This window comes from Acyrthosiphon pisum, chromosome A1, assembly GCF_005508785.2.
Source record: "Acyrthosiphon pisum isolate AL4f chromosome A1, pea_aphid_22Mar2018_4r6ur, whole genome shotgun sequence".
In the NCBI taxonomy this organism is placed as follows: Eukaryota; Metazoa; Arthropoda; class Insecta; order Hemiptera; family Aphididae; genus Acyrthosiphon; species Acyrthosiphon pisum.
The window spans coordinates 50412682-50429164 of NC_042494.1; the positions used below are offsets into that span (position 1 = coordinate 50412682).

General features: G+C 29.9%; 1 protein-coding gene across 1 annotated transcript; it reads left to right on the forward strand.

Moving 5' to 3' along the window:
• Positions 1-3054: 3054 nt before the first annotated feature.
• LOC100162935 (endonuclease G, mitochondrial-like) lies at positions 3055-6749 on the forward strand. Its single transcript, NM_001293435.1, is given in 5 exon segments — positions 3055-3370; positions 3505-3698; positions 3762-3998; positions 4095-4275; positions 6567-6749. Coding segments are annotated over 5 exon segments (891 nt in total). The 5' UTR covers positions 3055-3175; the 3' UTR covers positions 6651-6749.
• The last annotated feature ends 9734 nt before the right edge of the window (positions 6750-16483 follow it).

Sequence of the window (16483 nt, forward strand, 5' to 3'; positions counted from 1 at the left end):
ATTATATCATTGAATTCAAATTTAATACTGTCCATTATACAGTGACCCACTTCTAACCTACTGTACAGCAGAGCGACATCCACTTACCCACCTTTTTAAACTTAAAATGCTAATAAAACAAAACTGTGACTTAGGATTTTTAATATTTTTCATATGTCATGTAATAATATATTAGGAGCCTTGTATTAAATTTTCAAGTATTTTTACTCAACAAATTAAGTTTTATTGACATTCATAGAAAAAAAAACTAATTAAATTGGAAACTGGGACAATTCCAGTCAAACAGCTCAAAACAAATCAAAATATTTTGAAAATTTTATCATGAATAGAAAATGGAAATATAAACAACCAGTGAAAATTTCATGCATCTACAGTCATTCGTTTTAATGTTACACCAAAAACCAAAATCAATTTTCTCGAAAAGAGATTTTGCGTAAAAATTCCCGTTTTTCCTTAATTTTTCTTTTGTTTTTCACGGCGCTTTTGAAAACTATTGGAAAAATGTTACTTTTGACCCCCCAAAGTACCAATTAGATTCACTTTCCTCTCAGAAAAGGTACTGTTGAAGAAAATCCAAGCACTTTTACTGTCCTAAAACGTGATGACAGACACAAAAATAAAAAAACACACATCATTGTAAAATCAATACATTCAACGTTCCACTCAGAATCTAAAAAAAATATATTTTTGTATTGTTTTTAAACTTAATATTCCTGGGAAATTATTTTTTAATTATGATCAAAAAGTATAACCGTTGTCATAACAATAAAAATACTTCTTTCCCATACATTATACAAGGTAAACAACATACAAATTGTAAAACTGGTAACTAATCAGTAATACATAATTTGAGTTTCTGACAAAATTGTAATAATTTTAACAACTCGTAAAATATCTGATAGTCCAGTCAAATTAGACCAAAAATCGACAAAGATCTGAAAAAATTCGCCCCCAACTGAATTTTGGCACACACTTAAAATGTACCTTCCCAATTAACATACTAAAAGTCCTGACGCCTAACCCCTGTGCGTATCTCTCCATCCCCTAAAAAGGGGTGAAATCTACCCTCTCACTATTTTTCTTATAACTCGTTAACCATTGAACTCACGGTAAAAAGGTATAGAACAAAAATTAAAGACCGTAAAATTTTCTATAAGTATATAATAAAATCACTTAAATTTTAACGTGGTAGTTTTAAGTAAAATATTTTGAAAAAAAAATTGAATTTTTTTTTAAAATTTTTTTTTATTTAATTTTTTTTAACCAAAATTTATAGTTTTACACCAAAATGACCTATTAGAAAATTTATAGCCCTTTGTTTTTACATAATATACTATTATTTAATTTTTTTTATATTTATTACCATTAGATGTAAGGTTGTTGTTATATACGGCGCTGTTATATATATGTTATCTATAGGGTTTATAATACGAACCAATTTTTGAACATTATATAAAAATTCACCGAAAAGCTGAATATGAGCATTAACTTTCTAACTTAAATTTAAGTGATTTTATTTATTATATTCGTATAGAAAATGTTACGGTCTGTAATTTTCGTTCTATACCTTTTTACCGTGAGTTCAACGGTTAACGAGTTATAAGAAAAATAGTGAGAGGGTAGATTTCACCCCTTTTTAGGGGATGGACCCCCCAAAGTACCAACTAGAATCACTTTCCTATCAGAAAAGGTACTGTTGAAGAAAATCCAAGCACCTTTACTGTCCTAAAACGTGATGACAGACACAAAAATAAAAAAAAAATAAAAAAAAAACACACATCATTGTAAAATCAATACATTCATCGTTCCACTCAGAATCTAAAAATTGAAAACTGACAATGTCCGTAAACGGCTCAAAAAGAGTCAAATTATTTTCAAAATTTTATCGTGTATAGAAAATGCTAATATAAACATTCAGTGGAATTTTAAAGTATCTACAGTCATTCGTTTTTTAATTACAACAAAATAAGAAAATCGTAACATGATAAATCCAGTGAATATCAAGTGTTGTAAAAATAGGAATTTCAAACGCTCGTAAAAATTTAATTTGACTTGTAGACATTTTTTTTTTTAAATAGGTAGACAAACTTATGAGGAATCTTGTATTACATTTTCAAATCTTAGATTTAAAAAGAAAATTTTTCATGAATTTCTAACTCAAAATAATTTGTAAATTTTCGTCATTTTTACGTATTTTGTCAATATTTGAAATTGACGCTTATAAAAAAAAAAATTGTGACTATGGACTCTTAATTTTTTTCATCTGCCATTGAAACAATATACTAGGAGTCTTCTATTAATTTTTCAAGCTTTTTTAACCAACAAATACAATTGTATTGATATTTATAGAAAAAAAACTAAAAAAAATGGAAACTGAGCGTAAAGAGCTCAAAATAAGTCAAAGTATGGTGTATAGAAAATGAAAATATTAATATTCAGTCAAAATTTCATGTGCCTACGGTAATTTGTTTAAGAGTTATCAACAATTATTTTTCTAACTATTTATAAATAATATTTTCATTTTTCATTGTGTATCGGACTTACACTAGTCTAGTACTTATATAAAAATGTGGGTGGGCACATGCCTACCGGGCCCACCTCCTAAACACGCCATTATTTTTTTATTAACATACCGAAATATTAATGAAACTTGTTCTTTTTGAGAAACATCAAAAGTAGTGTTTAAAGAAATACTAAAAAATTTAGCTTCAATTAATTCTTTTTTAATAACATTTAATATATTTGTTGAAATGGCTTTAATTAACTGATTTTGACGCTGCCACGAAAGAAAATTATTCACTTTTCTACCTTCGATTTGGATTTCAGTAATATGAGATGCTAATACAAGAGAGTACTTGGCCAATAAAACTACTATAAGTACTATAAGTACTAGATCTTTAAAGTGATTAGGACGGTTAGGTTAGTTAAAAGTTAAATGGTTTATTTAGTCATGAATGATACCTACCTAATTTTGTCATATGTTTTTTTATCAATTCGTGTTATCACTTACATTTTTGAAATATAACAACAAATCACTTAATCAAGAAGACTTCGAGAAGAAACATTATAGTATTATACAACCATAAAACCATTTTTAATTTTTCTTAGAGCAAATTCAAGTTCAAATTCGACATTGACATAGGTCAATGAGATTATTTTTTATTAGATTTTCGAAATGTTTTCCAGACATATTACTGCAGTTGTTGGTATTTCAAGTTTTTGCCTTGGAATATGGATGGATAGACAATATAGGGAATTAAATGCATTGCATAGAATACCAGGATTTAAAATATTTGATGCTGTGTACGCTGATGGAATTGTTACCAATAATCAGGAACTAATTGTTAATAATGAACAGCGAATATCTCAGGTAAAATATACATATTTCAATGCATTTAAATATAATTCTTATTATCTACCATATCTAGTATGTACATTATGTTTTTTTTTATTTTAAGTTTAATTACTTATGCACATTTTATATACCTATGTATATATTTTAAGATTATGAAATATGGATTTCCAAGTTTGGATAATGTACGTTCGTATAAGAATTTTGTTCTTTCTTATGACCAAAGAAATCGTATACCCCATTGGGTTCTAGAACACCTCACACCAGAAAGCATACAGTATAATCCTAATGTAGATAGAGCGTCATGTGACTTTTATGAAGATAATTCATTTCATGAGTTTTTTCGGTTATTTTTATCTTAATATTATCTTATAACATAAAGTATTAATTTACAAAATATATTTTATAGGGCTACAAATAAAGATTATAAGAATAGTGGTTTTGACCGTGGACATCTAGCAGCAGCTGGAAATCATAAATCAAGTCAAGAATTAATTAAGCAAACATTTGTCTTATCAAATATTGCTCCACAAGTTGGTAAAGGATTCAACCGATCAGCTTGGAATAATTTAGAAAAATATGTTAGAAAAAAAGCAAAACATAATAAAAATATTTATGTTTGTTCAGGTCCACTTTTTTTGCCTAAGTAAGGTTATGAAATTTTTATTTTAATTAATGAAACTAATCTCTCCATAAATAGGTATTAGGTATACACTCTTAATTAAAACAAAAATTTTTTTAGAAAAGGAGATGATGAAAAATTGTGGATCAAATATCAAGTAATTGGTGACAATCACGTTGCTGTTCCCACTCATTTTTATAAAATTATTGTTACTGAAAGTACAGAGTCTAAGTTTTATTTAGAATGTTATATAATGCCGAATCAAGTGATTCCTGACGACATACCGTTAAAAGACTTTCAAGTAATTTATACAATTAAATTAAATTTAATGATTGAAAAAAAGTTAAGAGGTTGTCAGCATAGTATTTGTTATCTTTCTCTGACCCACGCGCAACATAACAAATTGTACGTTTAAAATAATGATTATAACCATATTAATTTCTCGAATTAGAGTGAAATGACCTCTTATAAAATTTAAAAGTAAGATTATTTTCTAGATTTTAGGACATCCGTTAGGTGTTTTATTATATTTTAATTTTTAGAGCTAGTTAAGAGTATTTTAAGATGTAAAAACAGTTTACAATTTAAAAATAATCATTACTCGCTTTAAAATTAAAATATAATAAAACGTCTATGAGATGCCCTAGATCAGCGGTTCTCAAACTTTTTTTTCGCGTACCACTTAAGTATATTATCAATAAGTTGCGTACCACTGATGATTAAAATTAGAACAATACAAACTTTACATAGTTAAATACATTTATTTTAAATAAAAATGCAGTAAAATATTACAATATAATTATTATTTATTTATTAATACAAATTTTTTAGAATTTTAAAATTAAGATATGAATTAAATAACAAATTTTCAATGAGAACCATGAATTTGCATATTTGATATTAGCGATGAAATATCTGGTTCAATGTTACTTAATTTTAAGCGTAAATTTGGTTCGAGATTCAGTTTTTTTTTGTAACTTGTTTTTTACTTCAATTAATGAGGAGAATCCAGTTTCGCCCAGCCCTTGATCGATCCCTCGTACATGTTGTGGTAAATTAGAATATTTTATCAGAATGCAAATCGAGGTAATTATTGTGATGTATTGTTGGAATTAGAGTTTTCTGGTTGAATAAAAAATAAACATTTTTTCCGGATCACTAAAATATTTTCTGACATGTGCATCGTGTGGCGAGATCCTTCCATACTGGTACTGCAATATCAAATAATACCACTGCGGTCTGCCGTTGCATTCTTAGAAAAATCAGATGCGGGGTACTACTTATTTAGTGCCTTGCTCAAGGCACTCTAACAACTACTTACGATAATTTAAGACCAATGCAGTGCCAAGGTTGATTGCCGAATGTATAAGAAATTGTCCCATAAAATTTTCCTTAAAATCCTGTAGTATGGAGGCCTCTTAAGATGACGGTGGTACTATCTTACAAGACTGTACCATAGCAAATTTTACACTCAGCAGATCATGTTTAGTTTTGTTAGTTTAAAAATTAGAGTGAATTGACTTCTTATAAAATGTAAGTGTAAAATTATTATCTAGGCAATCTTATGGGCTTTTTTTATTATAATTTAAGTTTAAAGCGAGTTATGAGTAGGTAGTTTATAATTGTAAATTGTTTATACATCTTAAAATATTCATAACTCACTTTAAAATAAAAATATAATAAAAAGCCTATGAGATTATCTAGCTGATAACTTTACCTTTAAATTTTATAAGAGGTAAATTCACTCTAATTTTTAAACTAATATCACTAAACGTGGTCTGCTGAGTTAAATTGCTAATGTAAGCACTTGTAAGACGGAGATAACACATGCGGGTACCACATCCTCTTAAAACCAGTGTTTGGTAGTACTAATTCGCAAATTTGAATCATATTACGTCAGTGGTTCCCAATTGGTGGTCTGTGGAAATATCTCAAGTGGTCCACGATGTTAAAGAATATTTCAATCATTTTTTTAATTTAAAAATATAAGAATAAAAAAATTAGCAAAAATGTATTTCATAGTATTTAAAGTTTATTGTACGTAATCGTTCCATTGTATGTGAATCGTTAATGGTTGATATGGCTGGTAGCCTAATATACAGCGTGATCGATTACAAATTATATTCAGTTTATATAGGTGTATACAATTTATTTATATTAAATACCAAAATTTTATTTTGTATCACTTTTTTTTTTTTACTAAAGTAGTCATTAAAAAGTTAAAACAATTTACATTTCACTTGGACTATAAATCTAGGAGACTAAGGTCCGAGTTAATTAAACATATGGTTCTTTGGATAGGTACAAGTGCTGATTTTGAATACTTGTTTATTATGAGACCCAATCCTAGGTTATGAAATATTATCCTGAGATTTGACCTTTGAGACGGCTATCATTGATCTAACCAAGAACTAATTTATCAATAAATCTTATATCTAGCATTTTTCTTCTGATTTCAAGGTTAGTTCTAAAATGTTGATACCAATGTGTAATTATGAGGAGTATGAAAATTTTTTGAAACATAAGCAACGAATGAAAGAAAAGGTTCTTGAACCCTTTCAATAATTATGTTGTTATTTTTATGTTTTTCAGATGCCTTTGGAAGTAATTGAGCGTGCATCAGGATTACAATTTTTTAAGCGATTGACACTTGATAAATTTACAAAACTTAATTAATAATTAGAACCAACATAACTTAGTATTTAACATGTACAATTATGTAGGGTTTAGATATATTATTATTTTAATCATAATAAAATTATATTTTTACCTACACCGCTGTCTACTTCTTCTATGAGTTTTTATCTGTTTCGGATGTTGCATATCATATTATATGGCAATGTTATTCCTGTTAAGTTGATATTGATGCCTGAAATAAATCATCTGTCAACTACTAAGTACAATTTCATCCCCTATTCAATATTGTAACCCCTAAATAACTTGGATACAAAATAATTTTTTTGATCTTGATCTTGTTGTTTATTGGTGGTTATATTTATTAATTATTGATATGTGAGTTACTTATACGAACGGTATTGGCCATTGGGTATGGCGAAGCACCATACATGTGCATCATTATTAATGCGCATGAACCGTTCGTCCATTCCTATGATTTGGTCGCGGCGAACACTGATCAGTGATCACACACGATTAATATTGTATTATTTACTATGATTTGCACTACCGAAACTATACTTTGATTATTGATGTGGCCCAAAAAACATGTGGATTAAACACATGTGCGTATTCGTCTGTATGGGCCATTGTGCATCGGTACCGTTGAACAGCTGCAGACAATAAAACATTGCCAATAAAATGTTATTTTTGGGTCAAAATGTCTGAACATTTAATATAAGACTGATATATTGCTACATTATCAGTTGGAAAATATTAAAAATACCTACATGGACCAATTTTTTTTATAAGCATTTTAAATTAGAATTTCGACAAATTGCATCAAATTTAAAATTTAATAATTATTTTATAGTATAAAAAGTTATAAAATGTTCAACTTTTATATCTAAGATTGAAAATTTAAAACAAGGTTCCACGTAATTAGGTTAAATATAAATTACTTTATTCACAATAATTGAATAATATCATCAAATATACTTAGTAATATCACCGTCTTCGCTCAGAATCGTTTTTCTTATACAAAGAGATTATATCATTGAATTCAAATTTAACTCCATGCATGATGCATTACAGTGTCTCACTTGTAACCTACTGTACAGCAAAGCGACATACACTTACCTACCTTTTTTTACTTGTTTTGAGGTGTTAAACGGATATTTTCAATTTTAAACACTGATTATAAAGATACAAAGACCTACAGAACATCCAAATTTCAACCTAATAATTTGAAATGTGTACCTATTATTGGATGGCATGGCACTTTTTTAATACCTATAGGTAATTTTGATTGAAATGTTTGTATTTTGATGGCATTTGCATGTAGCACCCCATAATTGAATGCAGTGGTGTACAATGGGGGATGGGGGGGGGGGCTTGAAAATTAGTTACAATTTTATTTTAATATTGTCCAGTCTAATAATTTTAGACGTTTATTTGAGGTATTTCAAAATTTTTGTAACTTCACTTTTCTGGTAGAAAAAATGCTCTGATCATAAACTTCGATGACTGTTGACTTATGTTTTTGGAAGCAAATTGGATCTAGTTGGTACTTTTAGGAGGTAAAAATTGAACGCTCAGTGCTTTCTAAAATAATTGGAGAAAATAAATGAAAATTTATTGGTAACCAGCTTGTCAATAAAAAATTATTTATTTGGTCAAAAAGCTTAAAAATGTAATATGTAAGTTTTTATTATAACTAAAATATTAATAATATATAGGCATCATGGTTATGTTTTACAAGCATTTAAGGTTCGAATTTCGTCAAAACCACAGTTAATTTGTAGTTCCAAACTTATAAAATATAAAATATGTATAACTAAGACTAGAAAATGTAATACAAGGTCTTTCGTACAAGTAGATATTTCATACTTTTACCGAAAAATTTCAGATAATTTATGAAAATTGGTATGCAAATACATTGTTTTTTCAAAAATGTATTCATTCTGGTAAGACATATATGAAATTTACGTCTTGCTTACTATGGTTGACAGTTGAAATTTGATAAATATTTTTTTTAAAGTAATAATAATACGGGCAATGGGGCCCCCTCCCGGCTTCAGCCCGTTAGCCCCCCCCCCCTACGAACGGCTAAATGTCATAATACAAAATTGGTTTTAGCATGGTTTTGTATAGTATTAGATTGTTTTTGGCTATGTTTGGCTTAGTGGAATGCTGTCCTACATCCGTTCTAATAATTTGCCATCGTCTTCCAAGCGTTTCTGTTTGGGTAGACGTCTACATACAGCGTAGTTTCCCCGTTGCCCGTTTTCCACGTTCATTGATCTTCAGCTTTCACGCTAGTTTTCTATTATTTTATTCAAGTTTCCTGCCACCACTTTCCAACGCTGGGCCTTCTGGCACCCGAGCAGTAACGGCCAATATACAAATTCTTCCCGGCACCGGCTCCATCAGTCTTACATCGTACCTTTGCGCCTCTGCGTTTTCCACGTGTTTGGGCTGTTTTAGTTGTGTCGTCCTTGATTGTGATTTGTGTTCGTTGCTATGTGTGCAGTGTGGCCATCTTGGCTAAAGCGTATGCGGTTCAAACTGGTGCCTCGCCTTGTTTTTGGGTGGTGTTTAGCTGTCGTTCGAACGGTCATGTTGTCGTACCTTTTTGTTTTGTACCTACTTAATGTATTATTTGTTTTTTAATTGCACTTTTGTTTGAATTTCCGTTTAATATATGTACGGTCGAATATCACGCTGCAGCTTACAGCACAACGATGGCTAACCGTGTACAGCGTGGAATTAGTGGTGCGGGTAGACAGGTAGCGCGCTTACCAGGAGGAACGCGTCACCTTCCCTCGACCGCCTACCCTCCCACTCTCTTCATTCTCCTTCGCAGTAACGATGTTTTCCATCATCGCGTAGAACAGCTGGTAAGATTCTTCAGTGTCCTTGAGCACTGTTATCTTTATTCAGAGTCGGCGGGTATATCCTCAAAAGCCGGGGCATACAGTATTAATGGAAGGTCCTCAGAGGTCGGTAAGCGCACCTAGCACCTCTCTCAAACCGTCTCAATACTAGCACTCAATCAACGCGTGTTCGACAGTGTCGGCCTCGCTGTCACAGTGATTGCACCGTGCACTGTTAGCCCAACCCATCTGGTGCCAGAACAGCCAGAAGGTAGTACTGAAAGCAGCCATGCCCCGTCAGTTTCTGGGGTATGTGAAATGTTAGTGTAACCTTCGGGACCGTTCTCTACAGCCACCTGCTGACATCCGGGATGACGTGCTGCTTCCATGACGCATTTGCGTGGACATCCATCTCCTCTGCCACTGGGCAACCGTAGTCTTGCGTATTCCTCCCTCCTGACAGCATACTTTAACAGGGCTAGCCGGTCTCTGGGAAGGATAATAGCGCGTAGGCAAGCCCTAATTCAACCTCTCTAGACCTAGGCCGTCAGCTGGTGGCATGCCAGTCAGCAACAGCGCCTATAGCTGCTGTCCTCTGCAGTTGCATCAGGTTACGGAACGGGAGGATTTTTTGGATACCGTATCTATGTATTTGGCAAACCTAATTCTCTGGTCTAGGATGAAACCCAGATACAACAACAGTGTACTCACAGCGATAACATGGTCTGCTACCCGCAGTCGAGGAGGAGTGTATGCCCACATTCTGGACAGAATCACTGCCTTGCCCTATTCTAATGCGTGAATTGCAGACCACTATATTTGTCATCCAATTTTCGACCGGTTCTAGGACCGGATTAAGTAGATCCTCTAACAGTTGTGTGCGCTAATCGCCAATAAAATATTATATTACATTATTATTCTTGTATAGGCGCGAATCGCCACCTTGTATAAAATATTATATTTATTTTGTGAGCGCAAATCACTACATTTCGTTATTCTTGTACCTATAGGCGTGAAATTGTTACCTTGCATCAGTGGCGTAGCGAATCATGTTTTTCAGAAGCAATTGCTTCTGGTTTCTGGGGTATGGTGGTGGGTCATAACCTCATAAAGCCCACATACACGGTCAGTATTTGAACTTTATTTTGAGTGCTACTCCACCTACCCCCCCCCCCGCCTATTTGAGCATGTGAGTATCGTATACACCAGTTGGAGTAGGGTGGGGTACGTAATAAATAATTTGTTTGCTTCCATATGATTTAAAGTTCGCTACACCACTGCCTTGCATGGTATTATTTTATTTATTTCGTATATCATATAGGATAGGTACAGGTTGTGGCTGGCCAGACCACACACCACCAAGTTGTATAAGTACCTAACTATTTTAATTTTGATTATATAATATTATTAGTTATTACATGTTGTGCCAAAAGGGCCGTAAATTGTTATATACTTGTATTGTGTATTATTGAAATTATTTATTAGATTTTGATTCGGCCACAAGGGCTTTTCATATTATCAAAACTCTATTATATTTCTGTATATTTATATGCAACAGATTTTTACTTGTTGGGTCAAAAGGGCCGTATATTATTAATATTTTGTGTTTGCTGTGACAGTTAGTGTTGTGTATTATATCAAATTGTTTTATTATACATATATAGTATATAGTATATAGTATATACACACACGAAGAACACAGGTCGGTCGGTGTGTGATAAAGGGCGACGATGTTTAAAAACGGTGACGGGGCACATGTGTTATTATTGTCCAGTTCTTGGCCTAAACACTAATCAAGTTCGTGGTTTTAACTGTTTTATTATTTAGATAAAAATAAAATGTTGTTTGTGCAAATACTAAACACAGTATATCCAAAAAGGAATATTAATTGTGATTTTAATACATACACAGAATCTAAAATAAAATAAATTGTAAATATGTAGTTTATTTATATTAATGAACTTAGTCATTTTCCCATGGACGTTTTACTTCTATGACAAAAACAGAACAACTAATTTCGTTATTATGTTCATCCGTAAAATGAAAACGTGTTTTGTAAGTTCCGTAAAAAAATGTTTTTGGAAAATTGGAACATAGTACAGCGTTTGTTAGGTCAAAGCCTTTTGCCACATAAACTCCCTGAAAATAAATAAAATAAAATAATAATTTTTATATTGTAGTGTAATGAAAGTCGAAAGATAATTTGTAATTATATAATATACTAATATACAGATTATAGAGTACCTATAGGTATACAATATAATAAAAAATGTAAACTTAATATTTTTGTGGAAAACCTTTAATCTTTATAGGTAATTTAATCAGGTTTTTTTTACATGGTTGGGCTTGGGAATAAAGGGTATTATATATTTATATAGTATAGAATTACGTTGTTTAATTTTTAAACAAATATTTAACAATCGATAATAAACACTTAGTTTTTTAAAATGGAAAAACGTTAACATGAATTCATTTTATTTCTTATAGGTACCACTAGCTTTATTTAACAATTTTTATCGATTAGGTACCTACTCTAATCACGTTCGTGGTATTAACTGATTGTATTGTTTAGATCGAAATAAAATGTTGTTTATGCAAATACTAAATACAGTATACGATACCTCCAAAAATAATTTTCTAATTTTAATACCCGATTTAAATTTGAAGTCTAATAAAAAAATATGTAAAAATAATTACCGGAGCTATTGGACAATTAAAACTATTAATTCCAAAAGATTTCAAATATGGTTGCCACACCGTTCCTAAAATATTCTTCATTGAAGAGCAAGCCTTTGGAGTTTTCAACACGTGAGCATTATCTTTCCAGCCACCGACCGAATCTTTAACAGCCATATTCATATGAAACTAAATAAAATAATCGATTTTATACAATTATAATAATAATTTAATAACAAGATTGAGATCTTGATGAATCTAATTCACAAGTCACAATATCACATAATATGAATTTATTATTTAAGTATGAAGCATGAAAGAAAGAACATTCTAATTCGATTCATTGACTGTCAGGTATCAAAATATGATTCTTCGGGAACGCTGCAACGGGAGTTTAGTGTAGGAATGGCTTATCCAGCTAACCATTTTATAATATATAATATATATTATCTATATGCGTAGATCATTAAAAAAATATATGATCTAAGAATATTATATACCTATCACTAAACTACTGTATGTCTGTGTCAAGTTATAATTATTAAAAGTACTTAGGTTATCTTAAGTTATGCCCGTACACAGTATTAATAAAAGAAGATAGGTTTTCATGTTATTTAATATTTAATCAAAATAAATGTTAAATATTAATTTTTGGTGCTTTAAATTAAATTAGTAAAATTGTATTCAAGTTGTTTATTTTGATATACTATTTTTTCATCTTTCTGTTTTTCGCAAAAACAATTACATTTTTTTCTGCCCCACTTGTGAGCATTTTTTCTGCTATATTAATCGTGTACACTGCAGTACAGTGTAGACTGTAGATATTTAGATATAGGTACGCAAAAAAACACATTATTGTAAAATCTCTACATTCATCGCTACGCTCAGAGTCCAAAATGTATAACTGGTTGTTGGTACAGTTTTTACTTTTTATACTTAACCCGTTATTTTAATTATTATTGTTTAATAACTTACTGTTAAATCATCACTCAGTGGTCTCGTTAATGTGAAATTTCCTTTTAATTCAGTTGTGTTACTAGATGTTTTACTCAGAAAAAAATTAGTTTGCAACCTATGATGTAGCATAGGATTACATTTTATGATAGCTTTGAAGCTTACTCGATATTCACCCTAGAAACACAATTAAATATTTATTAGGTTTATTTATTATTTTCTGAACTCGCCGCGATGGCAATAGTATTATGAGCATTTTCAAATAATAATGTTTTACCTATTCATAACTCACTTAAAAATTAAAACATCATAAAAAACCAACGAGGGAACACAGATAATTTTGTAACTTAAAAGTTTGATAATAGGTCAATTCACTTTAATATCAAAACTGATCACGCCCTAATGAAACTAGCGAACGATAATTTGTTATGTCGTATACGTGTGTAAGATGGAGACAACACATTCGGGTGCGACGTCCCTTTATGTATTATTTTCCCAGAAGATATTAAACACATATAAATGGTGTCATGACTAAATCCACACAGACCACTTTAAGTGTCACCACTGAAAAAACACTGAGGTGCCATTGATTCACCACACGTAAGTTTAGATCACTACAAAATTGTGGTGCTACGAACGCGTTAAGTAGTTAGTCTCTGGCTTAGACGCGCACTAAGGAATTTTTTTATATTGTTACTTATTAAAATTCATCACATGTGCTTATATTAAAAATATTGACTATAGAAATATAGACTGTGTACCTATACTAATAATAAATAATAATATTTTATTGTTTATACCATTTTTATACCTACATATGACTACATATAATAATAATAATAATAATAATAATAATAATAATAATAATAATAATAAAAATCGGAACTTACTACGGGTAAGTTTGGTAAAAAAATACGACTTTTTGTTTCAGAGCTGATAGCAAATACAAAATATTTAGTAATAATAATATATAAATATAAATATTTCATTGTTTTTTTTGCTTCGAATTTGCTTTATGATACAAATTGTATTATCATTGGTTGTACAAAGTATAGGTGTATTATTTATATAAAGCTTGAAAAGTTAGTTTGAAATTGAAGCTATTGAAACGAAAAATGTAATGAACCTTAGAATTTTCGTACGTTGTATTTATAATAATTATTTGTTGATTAATTATTCGATATATGCACGTTTGTAGTTTGTACATTATATTCTATACATTTATATTTAAATAAAATTGAACAATGTTGCATTGTTACATAATCCAATTCAAAGTTAATTCCAACCTTGCAAAGTTTCATTTATTTTATTATTTTAGTTTTTCAATACATGTCAATATTAACTACAGGTATCATAACAATATATAACATTATAAATATTATTAGATAGGTACCTAATTACAATTAATGATAATTTCTGCATACACTAATAGGTAGGTTCTATAATTATAATTGATAATATGATCAGTCTTTTCATGTTCAAGGATAATTTTTCTATTTTTTTACTGAGGCTTTTAACAATTATTTACAAGATTTAATCTATACCATATTAAATCCATTGTGCATTGATATTTATTCTGCGTGATAAAATAATAATAATATACACGCTAGTAGAAATAAATAATGATTCTATGAACATTGATTATATCGGACCCGGAAATTTCGCCGACACCATTTCACCGCCGGACGTTTCGCCGCCGACCGTTTCGTCGCCGGACAATTCGCCACCACCGTTTCGCCGCCACCGATTTGCCGCTACCGTTTCGCCGCCAGACCAAATTTCCGACCCACCTTCCCAATTTTTAAAACATATTCATAGTTTGTTTATGATAATTTATTGCAGTTGTATTGCTTTTTTTAATCATATTAGATAGTTTATGTGTAGTGTACCTAAATCAAGCTTTATAAATGAGTTGGATTGAGTCGTAAATTAGTGAAGATAACCTATCTATATTATATGCTTTGTAAAAACGTATTAATATATTATACTATAGCTTTTTATCTTATTAAATAATTTATTTCGTTGATTATAGTAAGTTGAATAGTGTGCAGTGAGATGATCTATATGCTCGGACGTCTAGTGGTCGCAATAAAATATTACATGTAGGACATAGGTACAATTTGTCATTTGATTTAAGATGCAAGGACCAGATTAATAATCAATATTCACAAGTCATACACTCATACGACTATTTAAGCGCAAACGATTCTAGTATTCTACTATTATATAGGTACCTATACTATTCTACACGCATATACAAAATCCTAAAATATAGGCTATATAGGTAATAGAATATATTAGATTCTGAGCAAAGTGATAAATGTATTGATTTCACTATGATGTGTGTTTTCAACAGCGCCAGAAAAAACAAATAAAAAATTAAGTAAAAACAGGAATTATACGCAAAATCGGTTTTCAACTAAATCGATTTTGATTTTTGGTGTAACTCTAAAACAAATTACCGTAGATACATTTACTAAATGTTTATATTAGCATTGTCTATACATGATAAAATTTTCAAAATATTTTTACTTGATTTCAGCTGATAACGTTCATATTCAGTTTCCAATTTTTTTAGTTTTTTTTTCTATAAACGAATATAAAATTGTATTTGTTGGGTCAAAAAGCTTGAAAAATTAATAAAAGGTTCCTAATATATTGTTACAATAACAGTTGAAAAATATTAAAAATACATAATATGCACAATTTTCTTTATTAGCTTTTGAAATTCAAATTTTGACAAAATGTAGGTATCAAATTTAAAACTAAAAAATGATTTTGTAGTTAAAAATATATAAAATGTTCGACTTTTATAGCTAATGATTTAAAATTTAAAACAAGGTTCTACATAAATAGACGTTATTTATAAATTGCTTTATTTACAATAATATTATCAAATATATTTAAAATACTGGTAGCTATAATCAACGGTAATATCATAGACTGATATATCGTTTTTCTTATATCAATGATAATATAATATGATTAATAACTTATTATTTATTAGTTATTTATTTGCTCAATAACGTATGGTTTAAAGGTATAAAATATAAAATTAATATGTTATATATTTATGTATTCACTCTAGTTTTTTAATTTTTTTTTTTGGAAACCTATGTATTACAACGAGTTAATAAGAACGATGACCCAAAAATAAATTGTCAAAAATCTTTAGTTTATAAGTTATAACCTCTTGCAAAGTTCAAAATTTTCGGTGTTTTAAGCATTATTCGTACAACTCAATATTTTACTGCGCGTTTGAAACATTTCTGTTTTATCCTTGTTTGAATTTTTTTTATTTTAACGTACCTATGTAGTTAGCCATGCTGAAAACGATGGGGAAGTCTGAATTTGGAGGTTAGACTTATTTTAAAGTTATAGCTAGGTAAT